The sequence below is a fragment of the Spermophilus citellus genome, assembly GCF_964194105.1.
Source record: "Spermophilus citellus genome assembly, chromosome: 10".
NCBI classification, from domain to species: domain Eukaryota; kingdom Metazoa; phylum Chordata; class Mammalia; order Rodentia; family Sciuridae; genus Spermophilus; species Spermophilus citellus.
The window spans coordinates 61590344-61611487 of record NC_138197.1 but is presented as its reverse complement, the minus strand read 5'-3'; the positions used below and the strand labels follow the sequence as shown (position 1 = coordinate 61611487).

The window sequence follows — 21144 nt, the reverse complement described above, 5'->3', positions numbered from 1 at the left end:
CTTTAAACAAAAAACAAAAAACAACAACAACAAAAAAAACTGGGCAAGGCAAATGTGGTGTCTGAGCTGAGACCACTTAGGTGATGAGAGGGCTGAAGGACAGAAGCATAAGCAAGAGGAACAACAGAAAGTCTGATTGGGGGAAACGTAGAAAAATGGTTATAGTTGAGATAAAATATGAGGAACAAGCTGGGAAGAGTTAAGCATCATAGAATAAAATGCTTAAGTTTTTTTTTTTAATTTGGAGTTAGTAATAATATTAAGATTTGTAGGTGTTCTTAACCTATTTGGTGTGTCATGGACACTGTTAGTAGTTTGTGAAACTGAGAATATTGGAAATATTGCTTTTATATGAATAAAACACAATATAGAGCTAAAAGAAAACCAATCATATTGAAATGCACTTATACAAAGATTAGAAAGCCAAATATATGTTTTCTAGCACATTATAATAACATGTTTATTGGCACATTTAAATAATGAGACCTAGAACTAGGTCTAATAATATTTTGAATTGCTACATCAACAGTTGAAATAAGTTATGAGACTATCTGCAGTTACTCTTGGTGAAAGTGATTTTATATTTGAAGGAATGTTAAAGTTCTACTAGAAATTAGTGAACTTTACAATGTAATTGTTTTCCTCATTCCAATTTCAGGGACTACTCAAATTCTAATTCACATTCTGGATGTGGTCCTGTTGAGATTGTGATTATAAGTGGGTTGTTGAGAAAGGGGAGAGGATAAGATCCTCAGGAAAGAGAAGGTCAATGAATTGGGAGGCCAGGGCATTACTGGAGGAATCACCTACATCTATATCAGTATTCTAAGAATTTGCCACGAGCAGGCATAGCTGGACTCTGAAGTATCTCTGGGCTTAGTGTCTTGTGGAGCCACTCCTCTGTAATCTATACACCTGGGAATGGTCTTGCTTCTCTGTGGTGCTTGGCTTTTGGTAAGAGTCAAGTGTGCAGGGTCTGATGGTAGAAGCAAGACAACTGGCTGGAGAAATTCATACTCTTGAAATATGCTCCAAATTATTTATTTACTTTTGGTCTGGCTCTATAAAATCTAACTCTGGAATGCCATCTGCTTCACTGAACTGCTTCCATACTGTGAATGGCCCACCAAGAGGCCCACCTTCTCTCTTTACCAGAATATGGGAAGTACTTTGAGCCCTGAAAATTCCTTCATAAATCATCAAAGCTGGTCCCTAATGTAATATCGAATGGACCATTTAGATTTGTTGGCATATTACTTTTCAGTTTAAGTGCTTTATGCTCCTCTTATGATAGCATTAAAGTTTTTAGTTACATTTGTGAGAAATTTCCAGGCTCTTATTTTTTAACAATGATAAATTCATTTTCTTTTATAAACATTTTTCACATTATGTTATAATCAATTCATGTCAAATCTCAGGAGAGAAAATTTAAAACCCAACTCCCCTTCTCAACATAGGCAATTATCCTTATATTTTCCTAAGATGGCTACAAAGTTTCTGAGGAAAATGAATTTTGAAATAGTATTTTTATAGTTTTTGCATACATTGATTACAGACCATTTAATTGCTTTACCTCACATATTTATTGATGCTGTATCAATACAGAATACAAAGTAATAAAATGATGATTTGAGGGGAGGAATAACTATTCTGATTACATCTTTAGGAATATAGGCTGTTTCTAATCCTTCTGAGTATAAGAAGAGATATATTAATATTATTTTGTGCCATTAATATATTAACTTTTACAAATACAAATGTGAGCTTGTTAATAATTACAATTAGATACCTAAGATATATCATTATATAAGATCATCCATTTTCTCGTTACCAATATTTGAAGCAAATTATTATCCATAATCATTTTGAAAACTTTACGGCCAAATTTCTCATAGTTTGGTATTATACAAAGTGAGACAACCAAATTACTATTTAGTGAACCTGGAATTTTTCTGATACTCAAGATTTACAGAAACAAAACTTATTTATGAATCAAGGTATCTTCTTTAGGCTCATTTCCTGTAACTTTTTTGATGCAATTATACTGTTTTAAAATGGTAAATTCTTCTAATTTCCAATCTGGTTTTCTAAAGCAGTGATCATATGAGTCACTGCTCATGCTAGGGACCAATTTTAGTTTCTTTAGTAATATTCCTTCCAGACTACACATTCACAGTGTATCTTTCTGATTTCAGTGCACACCCCAAAATGCAGCTTTTAAAGGGAAAGTATTGTCTCAAAGACTTCAGTATTATAAAATATCTAATCCAAAATAGAAAACAGAACAAAAAAAACTTTTATAATTTTCTTATAGTAGTAATGACTGAAACTGTTCCTTAAATATGTCTCTCCACTTGCCTATGTGAATATTTGAATAGATCCTAATGTATATTTGTAAAGGATAAACTTGTGTTTACTTACTTTGTTTGGATTAGAGTTATTTCAGCTTAAGTGTTGACATAATCTTGGATAACTTGCTCAGTATTATAAATTCTTATTTTAATCTCAGCACCTACACTTATTGGCCATACCTTATTGCTTAAACTAAAAATAACCCTGCCTTTTGAAGATAATGTCCTAGCATATCCATAACTTTCCAACCCTCTTCCTCTGAGTTTTTACAAAGTTGATCTCTGACCTAATTCCCTCTTTTTCCTCACTTTTAATATTAAGCAGAAATCTTTTTCCTCTCTGCTCTCTTGTTTATCCACTGTTCATTTTTTTTTTGTTGAGATATTCTTTCTCCAGAAAGGTTTTGTCATCCTCAGATCAACAGTAAATATTGATCATTTGGGGCAATCATAGAAATTTCATTTTATTAATTTAGGGATAGACTTATGACTTGGTTCTGAATATCATGGGAGAGTGTTTTTGGAGTGGCTTTTGGGAAAGATCCATAATTTTAATATTGACTTTCAAAAGAGATGGAGCCTCTTGTTCATGGTATTAATTATAATATCTATATGTGATGGATAATCCCTAATGCTTCTGCAGCCTTTTGCATAAATGGAAGCTTTTGAATAAGGCCAATACTGGGACTTCTCAAGTGGAGAGAGAAGAAAACCTGTTTCATGATTATATTTTTGAGACCCTGATCCTATCAGGACTAATTGTATCTATTTTCTCAAATAATTTTGAATTGAGAATTTATGACTGACCACCAAAATTGTTGTGATTGTATGCAGACTCTGTGTTGCTCTTTATTCTTTAACTAGAAGTTATGAATCTTGGTTTTCCTTGATCTTCTATTATATCCTATTATTCTGAAGTTCTCTTTAATTTTCCTATTGTCAGTAAATGGTTCTGTTTCATGAATCTGTTGGTCATGTTGTTATATGATTCTTCTGGTCAATCTAAATGTTTAGTCATACCAAATCCCCAAACATCTCTCATCAAATCATCAAAAAATACTTCTGGGTCTTCTTTCAAATAGTCTTGAATAATACTGCTTCTTCCATCGTCTACTATTAGCACACTCGTCAAAGCTGATTTCATGTTTTGCTTGGACTATCATCACTAGGCTCCTCACTACTCTGTTTCCAGAGATGCACAGAAATTTTTCCCACCATTTACAATATGTCTGCTTCCTAGCATAGGCTTCTCAAACTAGTGCTCAAAGCTTCTGAAAGACAAGTGAGACTCTGGGTGCTCCCTGAGCTGTGAGCTAACCATCCACTACTGGAGCAAGGCTGGGTCATTCACAGGGTGAGGTTACCAATCATCAGGGCTGTGCATTTCTTCTTGAAGTCTAATTCACAAGATATTATTTTATATAAAACTTTTCCTTCATTTTTCTTTCTTGCCACAAAACTAGGAATTCTGTACAGGTGTTGGGGAAAGGCTTTGAGATGTCACAATTCATTGAAAATAAAGGTGATTCATATTTAGAAGTGATATAAATTAAGCTATTTGTGAACCTAGATCTATGTAGACTAGATTTATCCACTTGAAATCTCAATGTGAGCATGCACAAAATATAAAAAACCCAAATATATGGCTATATCAAAATGGTTGCAGAGGTAGCATTCCTTAATAGTGTCTAATTGCCTTTATTGAAAATGTAAATTTATTAAATTTTGATGATGGATTTATAAGAATGGCATTCAACTGTAGTATTACTGTCAAATAATATGCATTCACAATATTCACATGGTCACTTTATTCATAGAAATCTACTTCTCCTGAAAGATAGAAGACATTCACAAAGTTGCTGATGTAGGGATCACTGAATCATATATAGCATCCTGTCATAAGGAAAGCAGGATAAAGTAAGCTTAAAACCACCATATGTATTACCTTCCCTTTCCTTCCATTTAGAGCTTATCGTGTAAGACTAGAAGCTCAGAACTTTGGGTTTGAAAATGCCTATAAAAGACATCGCAAGGATGATGACGTCAATATTGCACTTTCATTTAATAACATGTGAATTAACTATAAACATTCAATCTGTCATCTTGTCACTTTTATAGTGCACTATTTAGGCACCAGAGAAGGGCACATGGGAATTAAGGAGTTAAATGTCCAAAAGTTCTAATCATAAAATGATTTTTTACCCCTTTTTCTTCGACTGGAGAGTAAAGGACAAAGAAAAGACAAAAAATGTTTTTCATCACAGTGTTTAAGTCAGTGGCTATGGTTATATAGTTTAACTTAATAGCTTGGAGTTAACAAAAATAGTAGGTTAAATGTTTACATTACATCATCTGTGGTAACATCAGGATAAATTACAGATTTATTAGAAGACATAAAGTCCACAAAATAAATACACAGTAACTTTAAGTCAAATGGAAAAGAGGGCCTGTTCTTTTAGTATCCACCCTAGACTTCAATCACCCCGTCTTTCTGGTGTAAAACATCAATATCTTTTAATCATCTTATGGCAATAAACCCTGCAATTCCTCTCCTTACTTCTAACTGCCTGGCTGTATATATTTTCCACAATCACCAATATGATTTTTGCAAGTGAGAAAATCTGATCATTTTAATCCTATTTCAAAGGTATCATATGACTAACTATTTCTGTCCTTAGGAAGAAGTCCAGCCTCTGAAATGTCCTTAAAAGTCCTCCTTGGTTTGGCTGAGGTATCTATTGCCTGTTTGAAACTAAATAAAACAAATAAGGGCTTAGAATAGGCACGCTTACACATAAATGATAATGTATGATTCTCTGTGGATATTTATGAACAAAGATCCTTGTTATCTGATAGCCTAAGTTTTATAGCAAATATGAATTAAACCAAATTAGCTTACTTAAATTAATACTCAAAACACTATAGCTATCTGTACATTCTCTTCATTTAGCTCCTAATGATTAGAAACAACTAAAGGTTATAAGAAGACAATTCATAATTTCTTAGAGATTTTTTTTTGTGATGAAACATTTGAGGTGTTAACATTTGTCTTGATGTGCATTGTAAATATTCCATAAGGAATCATGTAAGACAGCAAGTAGTATTCAGGGCAGAAAGAAGTAGAATTACAGATTACTATGCCTAGTAAAATTTCCAAGACTCAAATTTGTAGTTCAAAGACTCTTCAAAGACTCAAATTTGTAGATCAGCACCTGACATATAATGCCTGTACCTAATGGGGAAATATATCAATTTTTCTGAAGACCTAACCATAGCCTTAAGTTGCCCAAATTATTCTTGTAACTATATTTTTTCTCTATATGGAAATCATAAATGATTCAGCATTCATTTACTAAATGCTATTACATGCCAAATAGTTCCCTAGGTGCTAGAGATTCCCAAGTCGAACAAAGCAGATAAGAGCTTGCTCCCATAGGGCTTAGATTCAAGAAAGACTGGAGAGAGACAATGAATAACTGTTTGATTTTACTACGCACTGAACACTTTTAAATGGTTAGAAATATTATGAAGAAAATAAGACAGTGTTGTGATATGTGACTAACAATTACTCAGAGTGAGGGGGCACAGCAAAAACCGGGGGTGATAATCTCAGAGCAGAAACAAAATGGTAAGAAAGAGCCTGGGTTGCCAAAATGCAAAGATCTCCAGGCAGTAGGTGGAGCAAGTACAATGCCTCAACCAGGAGTGACACCTCTGTGTCCAAGTAGATATGGAGGTCAGTGGAGAGGGAGAAATCACTTAATAGAGATGAGTTTGGCCAGGTCACACAGGGCCTAAGGGCCATGAGAAGGAACTTAGACATTACTCTATGGGACCTCTTTCTAAGAGGAGACTCACATGATTTGAGTATGTTTGAAAAGAACTCTCTGAGTGTGCATACAGTGGACTGCAGGAGACTAAGATTGCAACTGCAGTACGACCGGAGAGGAATGTAGAAATGTAAAGACCTTAGCACCTTTTAAGTATGTGAACTGTGCCCACTGTACTGTATCTAATTGTATATTTGTTGAATGAATGAATGAACAGCAAAATGGTTACAAACATTAAATCTAGCAGTATATTAAAATTCTTGGCTACATATTTTGTACACAAAACTGCAATAAGATGTTAAAGTATTAAAATTCTTCAAATTTGCAGGAAGGTTTAACATTTCCAGCTACATGCTTTTTTTTTCATTACAAATAAATTCAGCAATTTGCAAATAAATCCAAACTCAAACAACAAAATACTAAAATGTTACTATTCCCTAAATATCTGACATTTCATAATGTTAATTCTACAGTTTCTTTGTGCACTTACGGTTGGACTAAGATAAATAATAGAAGTTTTGCAAGTAAGAATTGTCCATTAATTAGGAAACAGAGAGAGGGATGTCAAGGGGAGAGGAGAAAAGGGAGGGCAGGGGAGAGGAAGGAAGGAAGAGAGGAAGAGAAGAAGGGAGGGAGGGAGGGGAAGACACCAAATATGTTTCTAAACATACAATGTATCTTCTATGTATCTAAGGCATACAATGTATCTTCTATATGTAGGCTATTTACACTGGAATGTCCAATTACTTCTATGGCTTACTGAAATTGGCCCATACCACCTTTTGAGAGCCAACTGTTATGTTTTCAGGAACTTTATGAGCAATTGTTTAAAACACCATTATTAAAAGTCAAATTAAATAAACTTATTAAATTAAAAAACTTAAAACAAAGGTAGTAAATGTTCAAAATCCATCACCTCCTAATTATTTTACTACTCTTCAATGTCACCAGTGCTCTTGAAGTTATGCCCCTCACATCTGCAGAGGGTAGTACTTTACACTTAGTGGGTACTGAGTAAAATCATGTGGGAAGCTTGCAATCAGACATGGTGAGAATATTTACACCACAGATGTAAACAAAGGGCTTTCCACCATCCCCAGAAAGTCTGTTATTGAGCAATTACCAACATATCACTTTTATAAACATTTTGACATTGCTGGCTTGGCTATAGCATTACCAGTTACAGACTGTGAGTCCAAATCCCAGAAACTACATTCAGTTTAAACTGAAGAATGAATGCCAGGTTAAAAAAAAAAAAAATGAAGGTGTTGGTTATCACAGTTCAGAATATAGAAAAAGCTTCAAAAACAAATGATACCATTTTCTTTTATCAAATTAGTAATGACTGAAGAGAAAGACAATAATGTTAGAGTATTAAGTGAGAACAAACACATTAAATGACATAGGAATATAAACAGATAAATGTTTTCAAAGAACTGCAAAATGAAGTAAAATTTTAGTTGCATTATTTAAATTTAACCTGTGGAAAAATCAGTTTACAAACATGCTCTCAAAAACTGACCACTTATGATTGGAAAAACTGAACGGAGTAGAAGTGCTTAAAAGAATATTATGTGTAATTTTAAATAAAATTTTCAAAATCTTGAATGAGAAACAGAGTATTTGTGTAACAATCAATGAAATGTGAATATGGCATTTAATAAAGTTTATAAAATTATATATGTACATAGAGTAACTAGAAATAAATTCAATTAAACATTAACTATAATTATTACAGGGTACTTTGAATATGAATGAATATTTTCTGTTACTTTTAGATTTTTCAAATTTATAAATATTCAAAAATGCAAAATACTAATGTTTAAAATTAAAATGAAAAATTTAAATTCACTATTCAATAAATTTTTTATTTGAAAAAAGTATGCATGTGTTATGGTAAATTGCATGAAAATGTAGCAAATAGGGAGATAGTACTTAAATTATTAAATTGTCTGATATTGTGTTAAGGATGTGTTATTGGTTTAATATTTAATATATCATTAATTTAGCTATACATCACTACTCTTATAACCCAGTTATTCCTGTCTGATTTAGCATTATCTAGTATTTCATATTCTCTCATAAAATTCTCAAATTAACATTAATTTTAATTCAGTTCAATGAAACCATGAAGATAAAAAAAGTCTCAACTATTAAACAAATCATAAGAGTGCGATCAAAAAAGAGAAAAAAACCCCTCTGTCTCAAATATATATTCAAAATTAATCAATGATGTGAGAAAAAGAGTTTGCAGAAAAAAAAATAGGCTAACACAAAAGGAAACAGAGATCAAGGTACAGGATCTGTTTTATTATCATATCAACACGGGCAGACAAGAAAAAGGAGTTGTGCAGAGAATTAAAAATCATTCTTTAGATTTCCTTTTGATATGACAGAAAGTTTGGATCTTATTAAATTATGGTCTAGAATTAACCATTTTAATATCTTATATTTTAAAAACACTTTTATATTTTAAAATATTTTGTTTGAAATCATGAATAGAATCTATGTAAGTTACGAAATATAATTGTAGTGGCTGGGGTTGTGGCACAGTGGTAGAGTGTTCACAGAGCATGAGTGAGGCACTGGGTTCCATCCTCAGCACCACATAAAAAAATAAGTAAAAATAAAAGTATTGTGTCCATCTACAACTAAAAAGAAAAAGAAAAAGGAAAACATGATTGCATTCACATACCTAGTGTATAGTAATTATCACAATCAAATTAACACATCTATAACTATCTGTGGTATACGTTAGATCCCCAGAATTTGTTCATTCTATAACTGAAAGTTTTTAACTATGCTTTGACACCTAGATAATAATCAACAAGCTCATGGTATGTTGTAACTTTACTTTTGTGACACATAAGGAAAAAAATATCAAGTTTCAGGTTTCTTTGATAATTCAAAACTACTTAGGGAAATGTTGATAGTGGTATGAATATCAGTTCTACCTTTACTCTTGGGAAGCCATATAGCATAGAAACTTACAAGTATTTAACTGAAATGACTGGCTTACCTGAAATTTTGACTTGAGACACCACTCCATCTCCCCCATCACTGTGTGCTCGAACCTCTACAACATACTCTCCATCTCTGGGGATGGGAACCTCTATGGAGTGTTTATGAGTTGAATACAGCTTGCCATCATGCTGTCCATCAGGTCGATAGAGTACCTGATAAAGTCCAAAGACATTCATATTAGTAAATTCAAACTAATTAGCAAATGCCCTAATACTAAAATCAGAATGAAAGTACTTACCCTTGCATTTATTAAAAACAAACAAACAAACAAAATACATTAGCACTTTCACACATGGAAAAATTTAATGTTATTTTCAATTCACAGAACTTGATTTCTGCTTCTGGGGGAAGATTATACAAGAGGTTTGCCATCAGAATCTGAATTTTATTTTTTGATATAATAGAAAACAAAGAGATTGGAATTATATGTCTTTTTAAGGGAAAAAACATAAAATGAAAGTTCTTTCAATAGATTGAAATAGTCTAAACATACTCTCTCTTACTTTAACTTTTTTCATACTATTCCTAAAATTTAGTATCTGATAAATGTGAAATATATGATAGCATGTGATATAGAGAATATATAGTAACAATCTTTTCTCTTTTACTTTGCTGTGTGTTTAGCAACACTAAAATAAACATTGTAAAACAAAACTGAATTCATTATGACTTTCCTCATTAAGCTATAATTATTCTAACAATTATATTCTTTAAAAAATAGTTATTTTATGTATCTTGATCACTTAACATAGCATTTCCCTAAAATTCCTTGAAGATATTTTCTCATTTCAAAAAATTTCAGACTATGCCATCAATTTTACTATACAGGTAAAATAAGAAAGCTGAATGGAATTCACTGAAATGGCAAAAATTACACACATCAATAAACATCTGTAAGAATGAAACCTGTATGAGGAACATTTTAGTACTCTTGTATACCTTATATCCCGTCACTGTAGATTCATTTGATAGAGCAACGACATGATCCCAGGTAATTATGTAGCGTGAACCAGACCTTACTGAACTGATGATTCTTGGTGGCTGGCTAGGAGCTGTGGAAAGCAGCAATAGGTAATCAGTGGTCACCATATCCAAACTCAGGTCTGCAATCTCATTGCATCAGGAAGTATACTACTGATGATAGCAATGATGACAACACCACCACCACCCAATTTGGAAAAGTGCTTCCTATAGTGCCGGAAAGACACTAGGCTAAGCACTTGATAGCCATGATTTCTTTTAGTGTAAGGTAGAGAATATAACTACGTTGTATTCTTTTCTCTCACACTCCACTTGAGTTTCTTTCTCCACCACTTTTTTGCAACTGCAATTTTCAAGGTCACCAATCACCTCAAGTAGGCCAAATCTAATGTCGCTGTCCTATTCTTTTCAAACTTAACATCCTTGGAATATTTCACAGAGCTGTACCACTTTTCTTTTTATTGAATCTCTTGTTCTTTTCTTAAATGCATGGTATCTTACCTTGATATTCTTTCTACCTTGGTCAGAATTCTTTCTCATTAATTTTCATGACCTAGATCCAGGTCTTCTGTTCAACTTCTAAATGATGTCATTACTTAGAACTTGATCCTGCACATCCTTCTCTCCTCTGTGTCTAAATCTTTCCAAAGTACCAAAATCAAGTCAATGGTTTTAAATACAATTCTAATTATAGCCCTCTTTTCTCTCTTGGACTTCTAGATAGATGTGCCCAAATGCCTATCTCTACTTGAACATCTGGAAGACTTCTTGAGTGTAATGTAACCAAGATGGAACACTTGTTGTGTACCTCCAAACCTGCCTCTTGTAAGTCATTCCTATTCTTTTTTTTTTTTTGAATGACACAACCAAATTCCCAATTTGTAAAGCAAAAATTTATTCAGACCAGCTATCTCACCCACGGCAACGCAAATTTACAGGAAGAAGTCAACTCTACCTACAGAGAACGTACCACTTCTGTCCTCGTTACCACTCCATGCTAGCCAACCACAATCCTCCTCAACTATTGATATGGCCATCTGATTGGCTTTTCTGTTTTCTCTTAACACTAATCATTTTCTACCCAAAAACCAGAATGATATTTTTTTAATTACTCTCTGCCTTAAAATCTTGCAATGTATTCATACAACACATAAAACCCAAACTTCTTCCTGTGGTCTGTAAGATCCTCCATAGTTTGACCCTAGGGCACTTCCTTTTTCTCACTTCATAACCTATGCCCTGGCGCTATTGGTCTTTCTTCAGCTAAAAAAATTAAATATTTATCAGAGATTTTATTTGATTGTTTGTCTGTTTCCTTCAAGGTCTGGCTTAGTTAGTCTCTTCTGTATTCTTACCACTTAGAATAGTGCTGGGTACATAGTATATTTCTGATGAATGAATCAATGGAAACAACAACAAAGGAATGTATGCTTCTTTTGCAATTTACAAAACTGAGGTTTAAGGAGGTCAGACAATTTTTCTTTTATCACACATTTACTAAGAGGCAGACTATATCTTAAACCCATGTTTGACACCAAAGTCTGTCTCTTACCACTATATTCCATAATCTCATTAGGAGCTTCTCTGTCTCCAAGAGCATTTTATAAATTTTCAAACCCTAGTACTAATCAAACCTAGGCATTCTTGCAAAAGTCCCTAGAGTCCTGTGTGTGAATTCTTCTTTTTCATATATTCAACCTGGATTCAGGAAGAGAGATATCAGGGTAAATCTGAAGAGACTGGAATGACCAGAAACCCTGAGGAGATTAGGTGGTCTTGATATATGAACAATGGAAACATACAGTAATATGAGAGTAAAAGAAATGCTACTGAGATTTAACTTGTATTTGCTTTGTGTAGTGATGGTTTATATATCAAGCATAGAAAAATGAGCAGAATTTTAATTTTCTGATGCTTTGAATACATTTCTCTAAAAAATTTTAAATTAATAAATACAGAATGCAAACAAATTACTAATCTAATGGTACAAAACTTGAAGTAGTCTTTACAAAGGGAAGCTGTTTAATTTTATTGCTTTAATGGAACCTTAAATGTATGAAGACATTCTTCACATTTTCTTCAATATCCACAACTAATAATGCTTTAAATGAAGTCATGTGTTATTGTAAAAGATATCACTGGAAATCAAACTTGCTCCCACAATAAGATAGGAAATTTCCTTCAAATGTCCCTATTTTATGGCTGAATCCAGTGAGAGTTTTTGAAAAGGCTAAAAAGGACACTCACGTGCTTTCCTGGTGAAGGTCTCAATCACGTCACTTGGAGGGCCACACCCTGCACTATTGCAGGCTCCAACCTCCACAAAGTACTGAGTGTCAGGCAGAAGATTCTCCAGTCTGGCTGAGTACTCTTGACTGGTGACCTGAACTCGGTGTGCAGCTGCTTCTTTGTCATGGGCGGCCCAATACCGAATCTGCAAACATTGAAGAGTAGTGATATTTTTACCATAACCCAGATTCTTCAATTGTGAAAAGTTATTTTCCATTGGTTCTGTTACACTGATGTTGGTTGAGCATCATATTCTCAAGTGTTACATTACAATCTTACCTTTCTGTCAGTCTTAGAAAATGGCAAGGTACATATGCAGTTCTGATGAAAGCATCAGGAGCAAATCAAAGCCTCACTTCATTGGCTGAAGAAATTTTTACACTGACCAAAATGAGACGTAGAGAAACCAGATTGCAACACATATGACTTATCTTCAATCTATAAAAGTGATCTCCTTGGAAATAATTGCCACAATAATTTTTATCATTTATTTCCTGCTTTATTTCTGTTATGTGGTTTCAGACTTGTTATGAGTCACTGATAAAGCAATTTGACAGGAGTACAACCTTGTTTGACAAAAGCAGTCGATATGTGGCCTAGAATATGCCCGAGTAAACTTTCTTGTAGTTTCTTTCAAAGTTTGCATGTAAAATTGTTTCCTTCCAACCTTTATACATGAATCATAAAGAAATATACCAGATAACTTGATAAACTTTATAAACTTAAAATAATTTTAAAAAATGTGTCCATGTTATGATTAGAAATAATGACTTCTGCCAAAGGATTATAGTCTTCCTGTCTCTTAGTTAAGAAAATTTATAAATTATAATTTAGATTCTTCAAATATAGGCTTTTGGGGGGAGAGGGCACAGTAACCTATATAATTAAACCTAAAGTTTAAGTTAAAAATAGTTGTTTATAAATATGTTGGTATTTTATATAGTATAGATTCCCATTTATAAAATTATGAGATTTTAATTTCACAATTAGTTCAAAATCCTAGATAAAAAATATCTAACATTAAAATAATCCTGAACTTTTCATTCACATAAATACATATGAAATCATATAAAATGGAACAGGATGATCCAAATTCAAGATGCAAGATCCCCAAATAAGCTTTATACGTAGAACAAGCACATTTCTGAATAAGATTACTGTTTATTTATTCCTCTGCAATGTTTTTATTTTGTTTACTAATGCTAAACTTTTCCGATACAATAGTATATTTTCTAATGACTATAACAGACACTCCTTGACATTTTCATCATCAGACCAGAAGGAAATTCTCAGACTGAGAAAGGTACACAGAGGTTGCGAAAGCAGCTGTTAGCTGGCAGAAACTTCCTGGTCTTCTAGATAGGACAAGAGTCTTCTGGTGGAGGCCTGGGTTTCTCAGGCTCTAAGAACACTCATCTGATCAGAAGCAAAAGGCCTCTATCTAAGTGAGTGGTTAAGCCATATAATACATAAGGCCTATTCCTTACTAAGCAGAAGAGAAATAAAATGAACATTTAGGTTCTAAGGAAATGCCAGGCACTGCATTAGGATCCTCCACACACACTGTCTTCTCAGCAAACATCTGATGGTCGAATATACCCCATCTTACAGCAACTACAATGGAGGCCTCCATGATTCCTGAATTTTTATAAATGTGCTTATTGACTGAGATGCATACCACATTTTAAAACATCTTTCCTTTAGAAGAACCCAGTTTAAAGAGGAGAAGCTTTTGGACCAGATGACTATAATGAAGGCAGTTTCTATGTTTTATACTAAAATGAGTCATCTTATTCAAATTTCATGATACATTTGGCACAACAAAAGGAAAAAAAAACCTTTCTTAATGTATTCTTTGTAACTTATCCTGAATGACCAATTCCTTTATTCCTCTGACTCTGGCAAGAATCTGTGTAATAACAGTCTCCACTGAAACTCATGGCCAATTGAAGCAGTGACTTAGCTATTCCCTTGTAACTTGGGAGCAGAAAGAATCACTGAGTGTGCCAAGTAGTACTTCCTTATTTCCTAGTTTCCAAATATGAGAGTTACATAGCATTTTCACATGTACACTCAACCTTTACAAATGAAAGACCTGACACAGAATGATTTGTTTGCATAATCAGCCTCTTCTTAAGTATATATGAACATACTTATGACTTATGTTTTCAAATAATTCTAAAATAAATAGAAGTGGATGGATATGTGTAAAACATGGCATTATGATTTATGTCTGAACTAGATGCTGACTATGAAATTGGAATGAATTTCCAAGTAGATGATAAGTTTGGTCTCTTGCATCTTGATCTTCATGCTGAGTTTTTCATTGTGGTGAAGAAACAACAATAATTTGTGTGAAAATTTGTTTGGCAGGGAGTGGGTGGGGGCTACAACCTGAACCATAAAATAGAACAAATGTAATGCTCTTGGCTAATCAGTAGGGAGACCAAAAGAGACTCTATATGAATTAATGGGAGGTTACATTATCATTATTAGAAAAGCAAGGAAGTAAATAAACAAAGCAGGTCTACACTTTTTTGATAGTTGACCTTAAATTTCATTTTCATTTGCTGGAGTAACAAAAGTTGTATTTAATATTTTAAATATTTATTAATACATTTTAATGTATTACATACATTGGGTGTCATATTCATACATGCATAAAACATATTTTGATTATTGCTATCCCACCACTACCCACCCTCCACCACCCCTCCCCACCCTCCACCACCCCTCCCATCTCCCCCAATTCCCCTCCTCATCACTAAGCCTCCCTTCTATATTCTTGTTGTCTATTTTTTTCTAGATTTCACATATGAGAGAAAACATGTGATTCTGTCTGAGTTGTATATTTATTTCTATTTAATGCATGGCATTTAATGCTTATCTACATGTTGTTAAAAGTCCCACCATACTCAGTGTCTAGTGCTCACTCATAATAGCATATTAAACCATTATAGAATTGCCTCATTACTTGTCTCTCTGCTTGTGTAGATTATAAGCTTAGTGATGGGAGGTGTATTATTTTTGAACACATTATATGCTAAAATTGAGATCTAAAAAGTGTATGAAGACTTTGTTTTACCTGTGGTACTTACTCATTCATTGAACAAATATTCATTAGATTCCCAGTTTGTACCAGATAATGTACTAAATGCTGATCATGCAGTAGAGAACCAAAGAAATGTGTTCTCCTTCATATTTCTTATTTAAAAGTTAAGCAAGGAATAAAAGTGCTTAAGTTCATATATAATTATTAAAATCATTGATAGATCAGTGTTTAATTTTGTTTCAAGAAAATGTACTCTTCATAAAAGTATTAAGAAGCGAAAAAAAGCCTCAGGAAAAAACTCCCATTTTTAATAATGAATAATTATAATAAATTTATGAGCTACAATAGTGTCACAAAATAGTGACAATCGTGTTACAAAAGCAACAATTATATCCCTTCTACACCTTTGTGAAGTTCTCCTACACCTTTGTGAAGCTTTACTTAGGGGAGATACAGACTAAGACAGATGCCTTCTCCAAAATAAGAAGATGAAGCACTTCCTAAACATCATTTTGTGCTCACTCAAAAAAGCAACAATTATATCCCTTCCCAGAAAAAAAATGAGAAATTTGTAAGAAAAGCAGCCCTTTAACCTCATTTACTTCAAAGAGGATCAGAATAAAATAATACATGCTACCAGTTATGGAGTGCTTGAAGATATTTAGCATTTCCAAAAACTACCTTTGTATCATTTTATTATTTGCTAATTCTGTAAACTTTCATATCAATTTCCAAGTACCCTCCTTTAAATTGCAAATTTTATCTATCCAAAAGTAATCGCTGACATGTGAATATTCCTCTACTTAATATAAGAATTGGTATCTTTTTACTAAAAAAAAAAAAAAATCTACAGATGGTATTTAAGTGGAAAAATAAGAGTAACAAAAAAGGACTAAATCTCTAAAGAGATATGATGACTTTAAATTATCCAGGTCCCAGATCAAGTATTAACACACTTTATGACTATGAATGGCAATGATATAAATCTTTCAAAATCTATTTGCATACCACTTGGGAATTACTCAAAGTTCCCTTTCATTTCAGCCACTGGTACAGAGATCAAACAGAGCTGAGCAGGTTTCAAGCAGCTTTCCACAAACACAGGACAACACTTCACCTCCTCAGAGCTGCCAACATCACCTCCCTGCCTAGGGTCAACCTGCACCTCAGGGTGAAGCTCAGTAGGCCCCAGAGGAAGAGGAGACAATGCCTATGGCTCCACCTTAACCAAGGGGAAAGGGTGCCTCAGTGCTTCCCCTTTCATCACAGGCAGGGCAGTCCTGAGCCACATTTGTGTTTCTTAAAGATCTTAATGCTGTCCACAGTGGCTGCCAACAAGATAAAGCTCCTTTGTTTTTAAGTTCTCTCCTGTCCTGTTTTCTTTGCCTTTCCCTCCTGTCTGCTCCCTTGCATCTTATGTAAAATAAATAAATAACAATAATAAAAAGTCCCCTTCTTCTACACCTTTGTGAAGTTTTGCTTAGGGGAGATACAGACTAAGACAGACGCCTTCTCCAAAATAAGAACATGAAGCACTTCCTAAACATCATTTTTTGCTCACTCATAACAACTTAACCTGTAAGAACACTGCAGAAGAATATTTGGGACCGGTAATCTTTTATGATGATTGCACAATCAATTATCTGCATTAATCTCCAATTCAGCTACCAAGAGTTTTTGCATTCATTATTTCTGATAGCCTATTTTTGCTTATTTTCATTAAATTAATTAAGTGAATATTTTACCTGCTGAGTGAGTAAATTAAGTCTTTTGTGAATTTCTGGGAAGGAGACCAAAGTTACTGAAATGACTTTGAGAAGGAATTTTTGTGGTTTTCTAGCTCACCTATTCTATAGAAAAACTCACTGGGTAATTAAATTGGAAATGGGGAACTTTTTAACCTGACTGCCCCTCCCCCAAAAAACCATGTGTGACCTTTAAACTTTCTACTGAGACACACTTTAAAACCACAAAGAAAAGACTAATTTTGGACCCAATTGCCTGCAGTGCTCATTGGAATCTCAGCCTTGAGATGCGGTTAATCACCAGGACTCAACTTTCTCAACATTATGTTTTATTTGGTATTTTAACATGTTGCTTTTTGCATATGTATATTTGTAACTTAGATCCATCATAGGTTTTCATAGAAAGTGCAGAGGGGGTATTGATTTTCCTGATCATCTATCTTTCTAAACTACTGGCTTCTTTCCTATTTTTAAAATAGAAATAATAGCCATATTATAGTCAGTAAAAATTTCCCCCCATATATTCACGGGACATTTCTCATGGGAGAAATAAATGATACTGACTTTTCTCTTTTAAGATCTGTGCTTATCTTTGATATTCGAGGTTCTGTGTGAAAGGCTTAAAAGGATTTCAAGAAAGACTGAATAGAAACAATAATTGAACAATTTACTTCTATGTTTTAAATCTTCTATTCTCTGGAGATGCAAGACAATTATTATAAATGTTTGGGAGACTCCAGACCCTCATCTTTAAAATGGAGAAAACAAAAGTGGCTGTCCCCTAAGGTTGTGTAGATTCAATACAATGAGCTGGGGTTTAGCATACAAGGACTTAACAGGTGCTGACTTTTTCAATATCATCCCAATCATCTCATCATTGCCATGTCATTTTCAGAATACCCAATGGCAAAGAACAGGAAAACTCTTAAATGTGGATTATTCATTTCCTCCAAGCAACAATCTTATGAGGCAGTGGTGACTCTCTCAAATTTATAGGTGAGAAACTAAGGAAGTTCAAATAAATCTCCCACTAAATTCCTAAGTAACAGAGCTGTAATGTAAGCCTGTGTCTGGTCAGCAACAAAGCTCATAACTTTCTACTTGATGTGGTGCTGCAAAATGTCAGAAGTCTATGAAACCAAATTCCCCACGGCACACACTTTTTTTTTTTTTGAAATTCCCATTTCAGAAAATCTCATTTTCTATTATTTGAGAATCTTTAATCCAGGGTTACTTCCCAATCAAAGCTTATATTCTGATTATTGTCTGAATTATTGGTATCAATATATGGTTTCTTACTTTATATTTCTTTTGTATTCTCTATGTTGAAAATAATAACATAGTCAATATAGAATTACTGGAATAGGGAAAGATAGTATATAATTCTATGGGGTATCCTTTAATAAAGTAAAATATATATTTAACACTTTATCTCAATGAGATGGATTATATATTAAATTTCATTCTCATTAAATTTTTCATTTGTTAAAAATGAATAATATAAAGAATGAAAAAATCCTGCGGTATAAAATCGGATGTTTTAAGCACCAATCATTGATGCCTTCTCCCAGTGATATCTTGGATTTACTTATTATGAGGATTTGTGACATGTACAAAATCTCTCTCTCTCTCTCTCTCTCTCTCTCTCTCTCTCTCTCTCTCTCTCTTCCTCAACCTCTCTTTCTTTCTCCCTCTACCTCACTCTCTCTCTCTCTCCTTTTGTACTATGTATAATTGTCGAGTTAGTAAATCATGAGAACTGTGTATTCCCAGTCTGTCTGCTCCTTTCATTCCTAGTCCCCTCTTATCTGCTATCTTTATTATAATTTCAGCTGAACCCTTGCAAAAATTACCTGAAGGTGCTTTGAAATCTAGCCAAATCATGAACCACGGTGTCAAAGCAAAACAACAACAACAGAAAAGCAATTCCTATTATTCTGGGTGTTTCTGCTTAAAGGCTTGGGTTGCTTATGTGTCTGCATTACAGAAACATGATCTTCAGAGAGCCAAAGGTTAACATTGTATTCAATCATACCTCATTATTCCTATCAGTACTCAATGAACATCTATTTAGTGTCTGATATGTGCACAGCATTATTCTCAGTACTGAGAATAGAATATATAAAAGCCTGCCCTTATGGATCTGATATTCTATTCACAGATGGAAAAGCAGAGCACAAGAATTGAGAGGATAAGCTAGCTGGTGAGCACCTCCAGAATAGCAGTCCTTTCTACTCACTGTGCAAAATAAAAGGAGATCTGTGGTATGGCATCAAGCCCTAAACTTAAGTCAGAAAATCTGAGTTCTAGACACTGCCCTGCCACTGCTTGTTAAGAACAACAGAGGAAACATGTCGAATCTTTTTGGAATCTAGTATTTATTCGCTCATCTGTGAAGGCAGGTGATGCCAATCCTTTTGTTCACTTATCCTACATAATCGAGCCTGAATTGTTTTAGCTTTGTGCTGAAGACCCCAACTACCTTTCTAGTTTCCCATTTCCAGTTTTCACTCCCTTATGAAGACAAACCTTCCCCTTCCTACCTGGCTAATTCCTACCAGTTCTCTAAGCCTGGCTTTAGGACATTTTGATTGTTGGCAATTCCCTGCCATCATAGATAACATTTTAAGACACATATCTGGTAAATTTATAATGGTATCTTTTAAAGGAACTTTTAGACGTGGAATGCTTAAGTGAAATAAGATGACCATGTTGAGGAGGCTGATATAAATTACTAAAATACTTTCCAAAAAAACTTGATATTCACCAGCATTTTATGAGAATGTTTGTTTTAAAATACCTTGGCTAACCATGAGTGGTATTACTTTAGGTTTTGTTTCAGCCAGTGGTTTGCTAGCACATAGGTCTCTATATCCCTTTTAGATTAGCCAGTTAGGAACACTGTCTTACTCTTTTCTTTTACTTTTTATTGAGACATAATATTTTAATATTTGTACATCTTTATGGGGTACAATGTGGTAATTTAATACATATACACAATGTGTAATAATCATCTCAGGGTATTACCTAGTTTACTCTTGACAATTAGCTTATAAGCGCCCAAAACACTAAATACCCAAAATATAATGTTAGTTGCTCTACCAATTAGTGGGACCCAGGACATTATAACATGCAATTATTTAAATGTATGCTCATATGTTTATGAATAAATGCAATGTTTGACAAAAATTGAGCTCACCTGATAACTTTCCACTATTTTTTCTAATACATGCTTCCAATGTACTGAGATCTCAGAAGATGATAAGACTTTTACACCTACTTCTGTGGGGGCTTCACTGGGAGCTGAAATTTGATGAGAACATTACATTTTAGATACTTACATAAAGAGATTTGAATAAAACTGTTTGCTATATGAATGAATTAGAACTATCACATTGAAAAATAAATTAGTTTTACTATATCTTCCTTTATTTTTATTATGTTTATTATTACTATGTACACACATTTTCTTACACATGAATGATAATGTAGACATACAATTATTCATGTACTTTTACAAATTATAGAAAGCTTTGTGGATTTCCATGATACCTTTGAACAAGAAATACATTAATTTGTTTTTATTTCACCCAACTGATATTTTTAAGAAGGCCTCCTTATGTAAATTAAAACTATATTTATCTATTCTACCTTACCAAAAGAACTTCAGTATTTACTATACAAATTATTCATTATAATGAGTTTTCTCCTACTTGTTATTCATAATTAACAATACACAGCAATATAATTAATAAAACTTTCTTCTTTTATGTTCAAGCTAAGAATTAAAAAAAAAGAATATATGATCCTTTGAAACAAGTTGTGACATCCACTGTTTCTTGGGCTCAGGAAAGCTTTTATATGTCTAATCT

The 21144-nt window shown here is 33.4% G+C and overlaps 1 protein-coding gene across 1 annotated transcript in view; it reads right to left on the bottom strand.

Annotated features, from left to right (window-relative positions):
• Window positions 1-21144, bottom strand: part of CNTN1 (contactin 1) — a 353521-nt gene that overhangs the window by 34851 nt on the left and 297526 nt on the right. Inside the window, exons 21-24 of the mRNA XM_081311864.1 lie at window positions 20472-20575; window positions 12434-12620; window positions 10145-10257; window positions 9201-9357 (exon numbers count right to left, since the gene is read on the bottom strand). Of these exons, the coding sequence (XP_081167990.1) occupies window positions 9201-9357; window positions 10145-10257; window positions 12434-12620; window positions 20472-20575 (561 nt within the window). The remainder of the gene's footprint in view (window positions 1-9200; window positions 9358-10144; window positions 10258-12433; window positions 12621-20471; window positions 20576-21144) is intronic.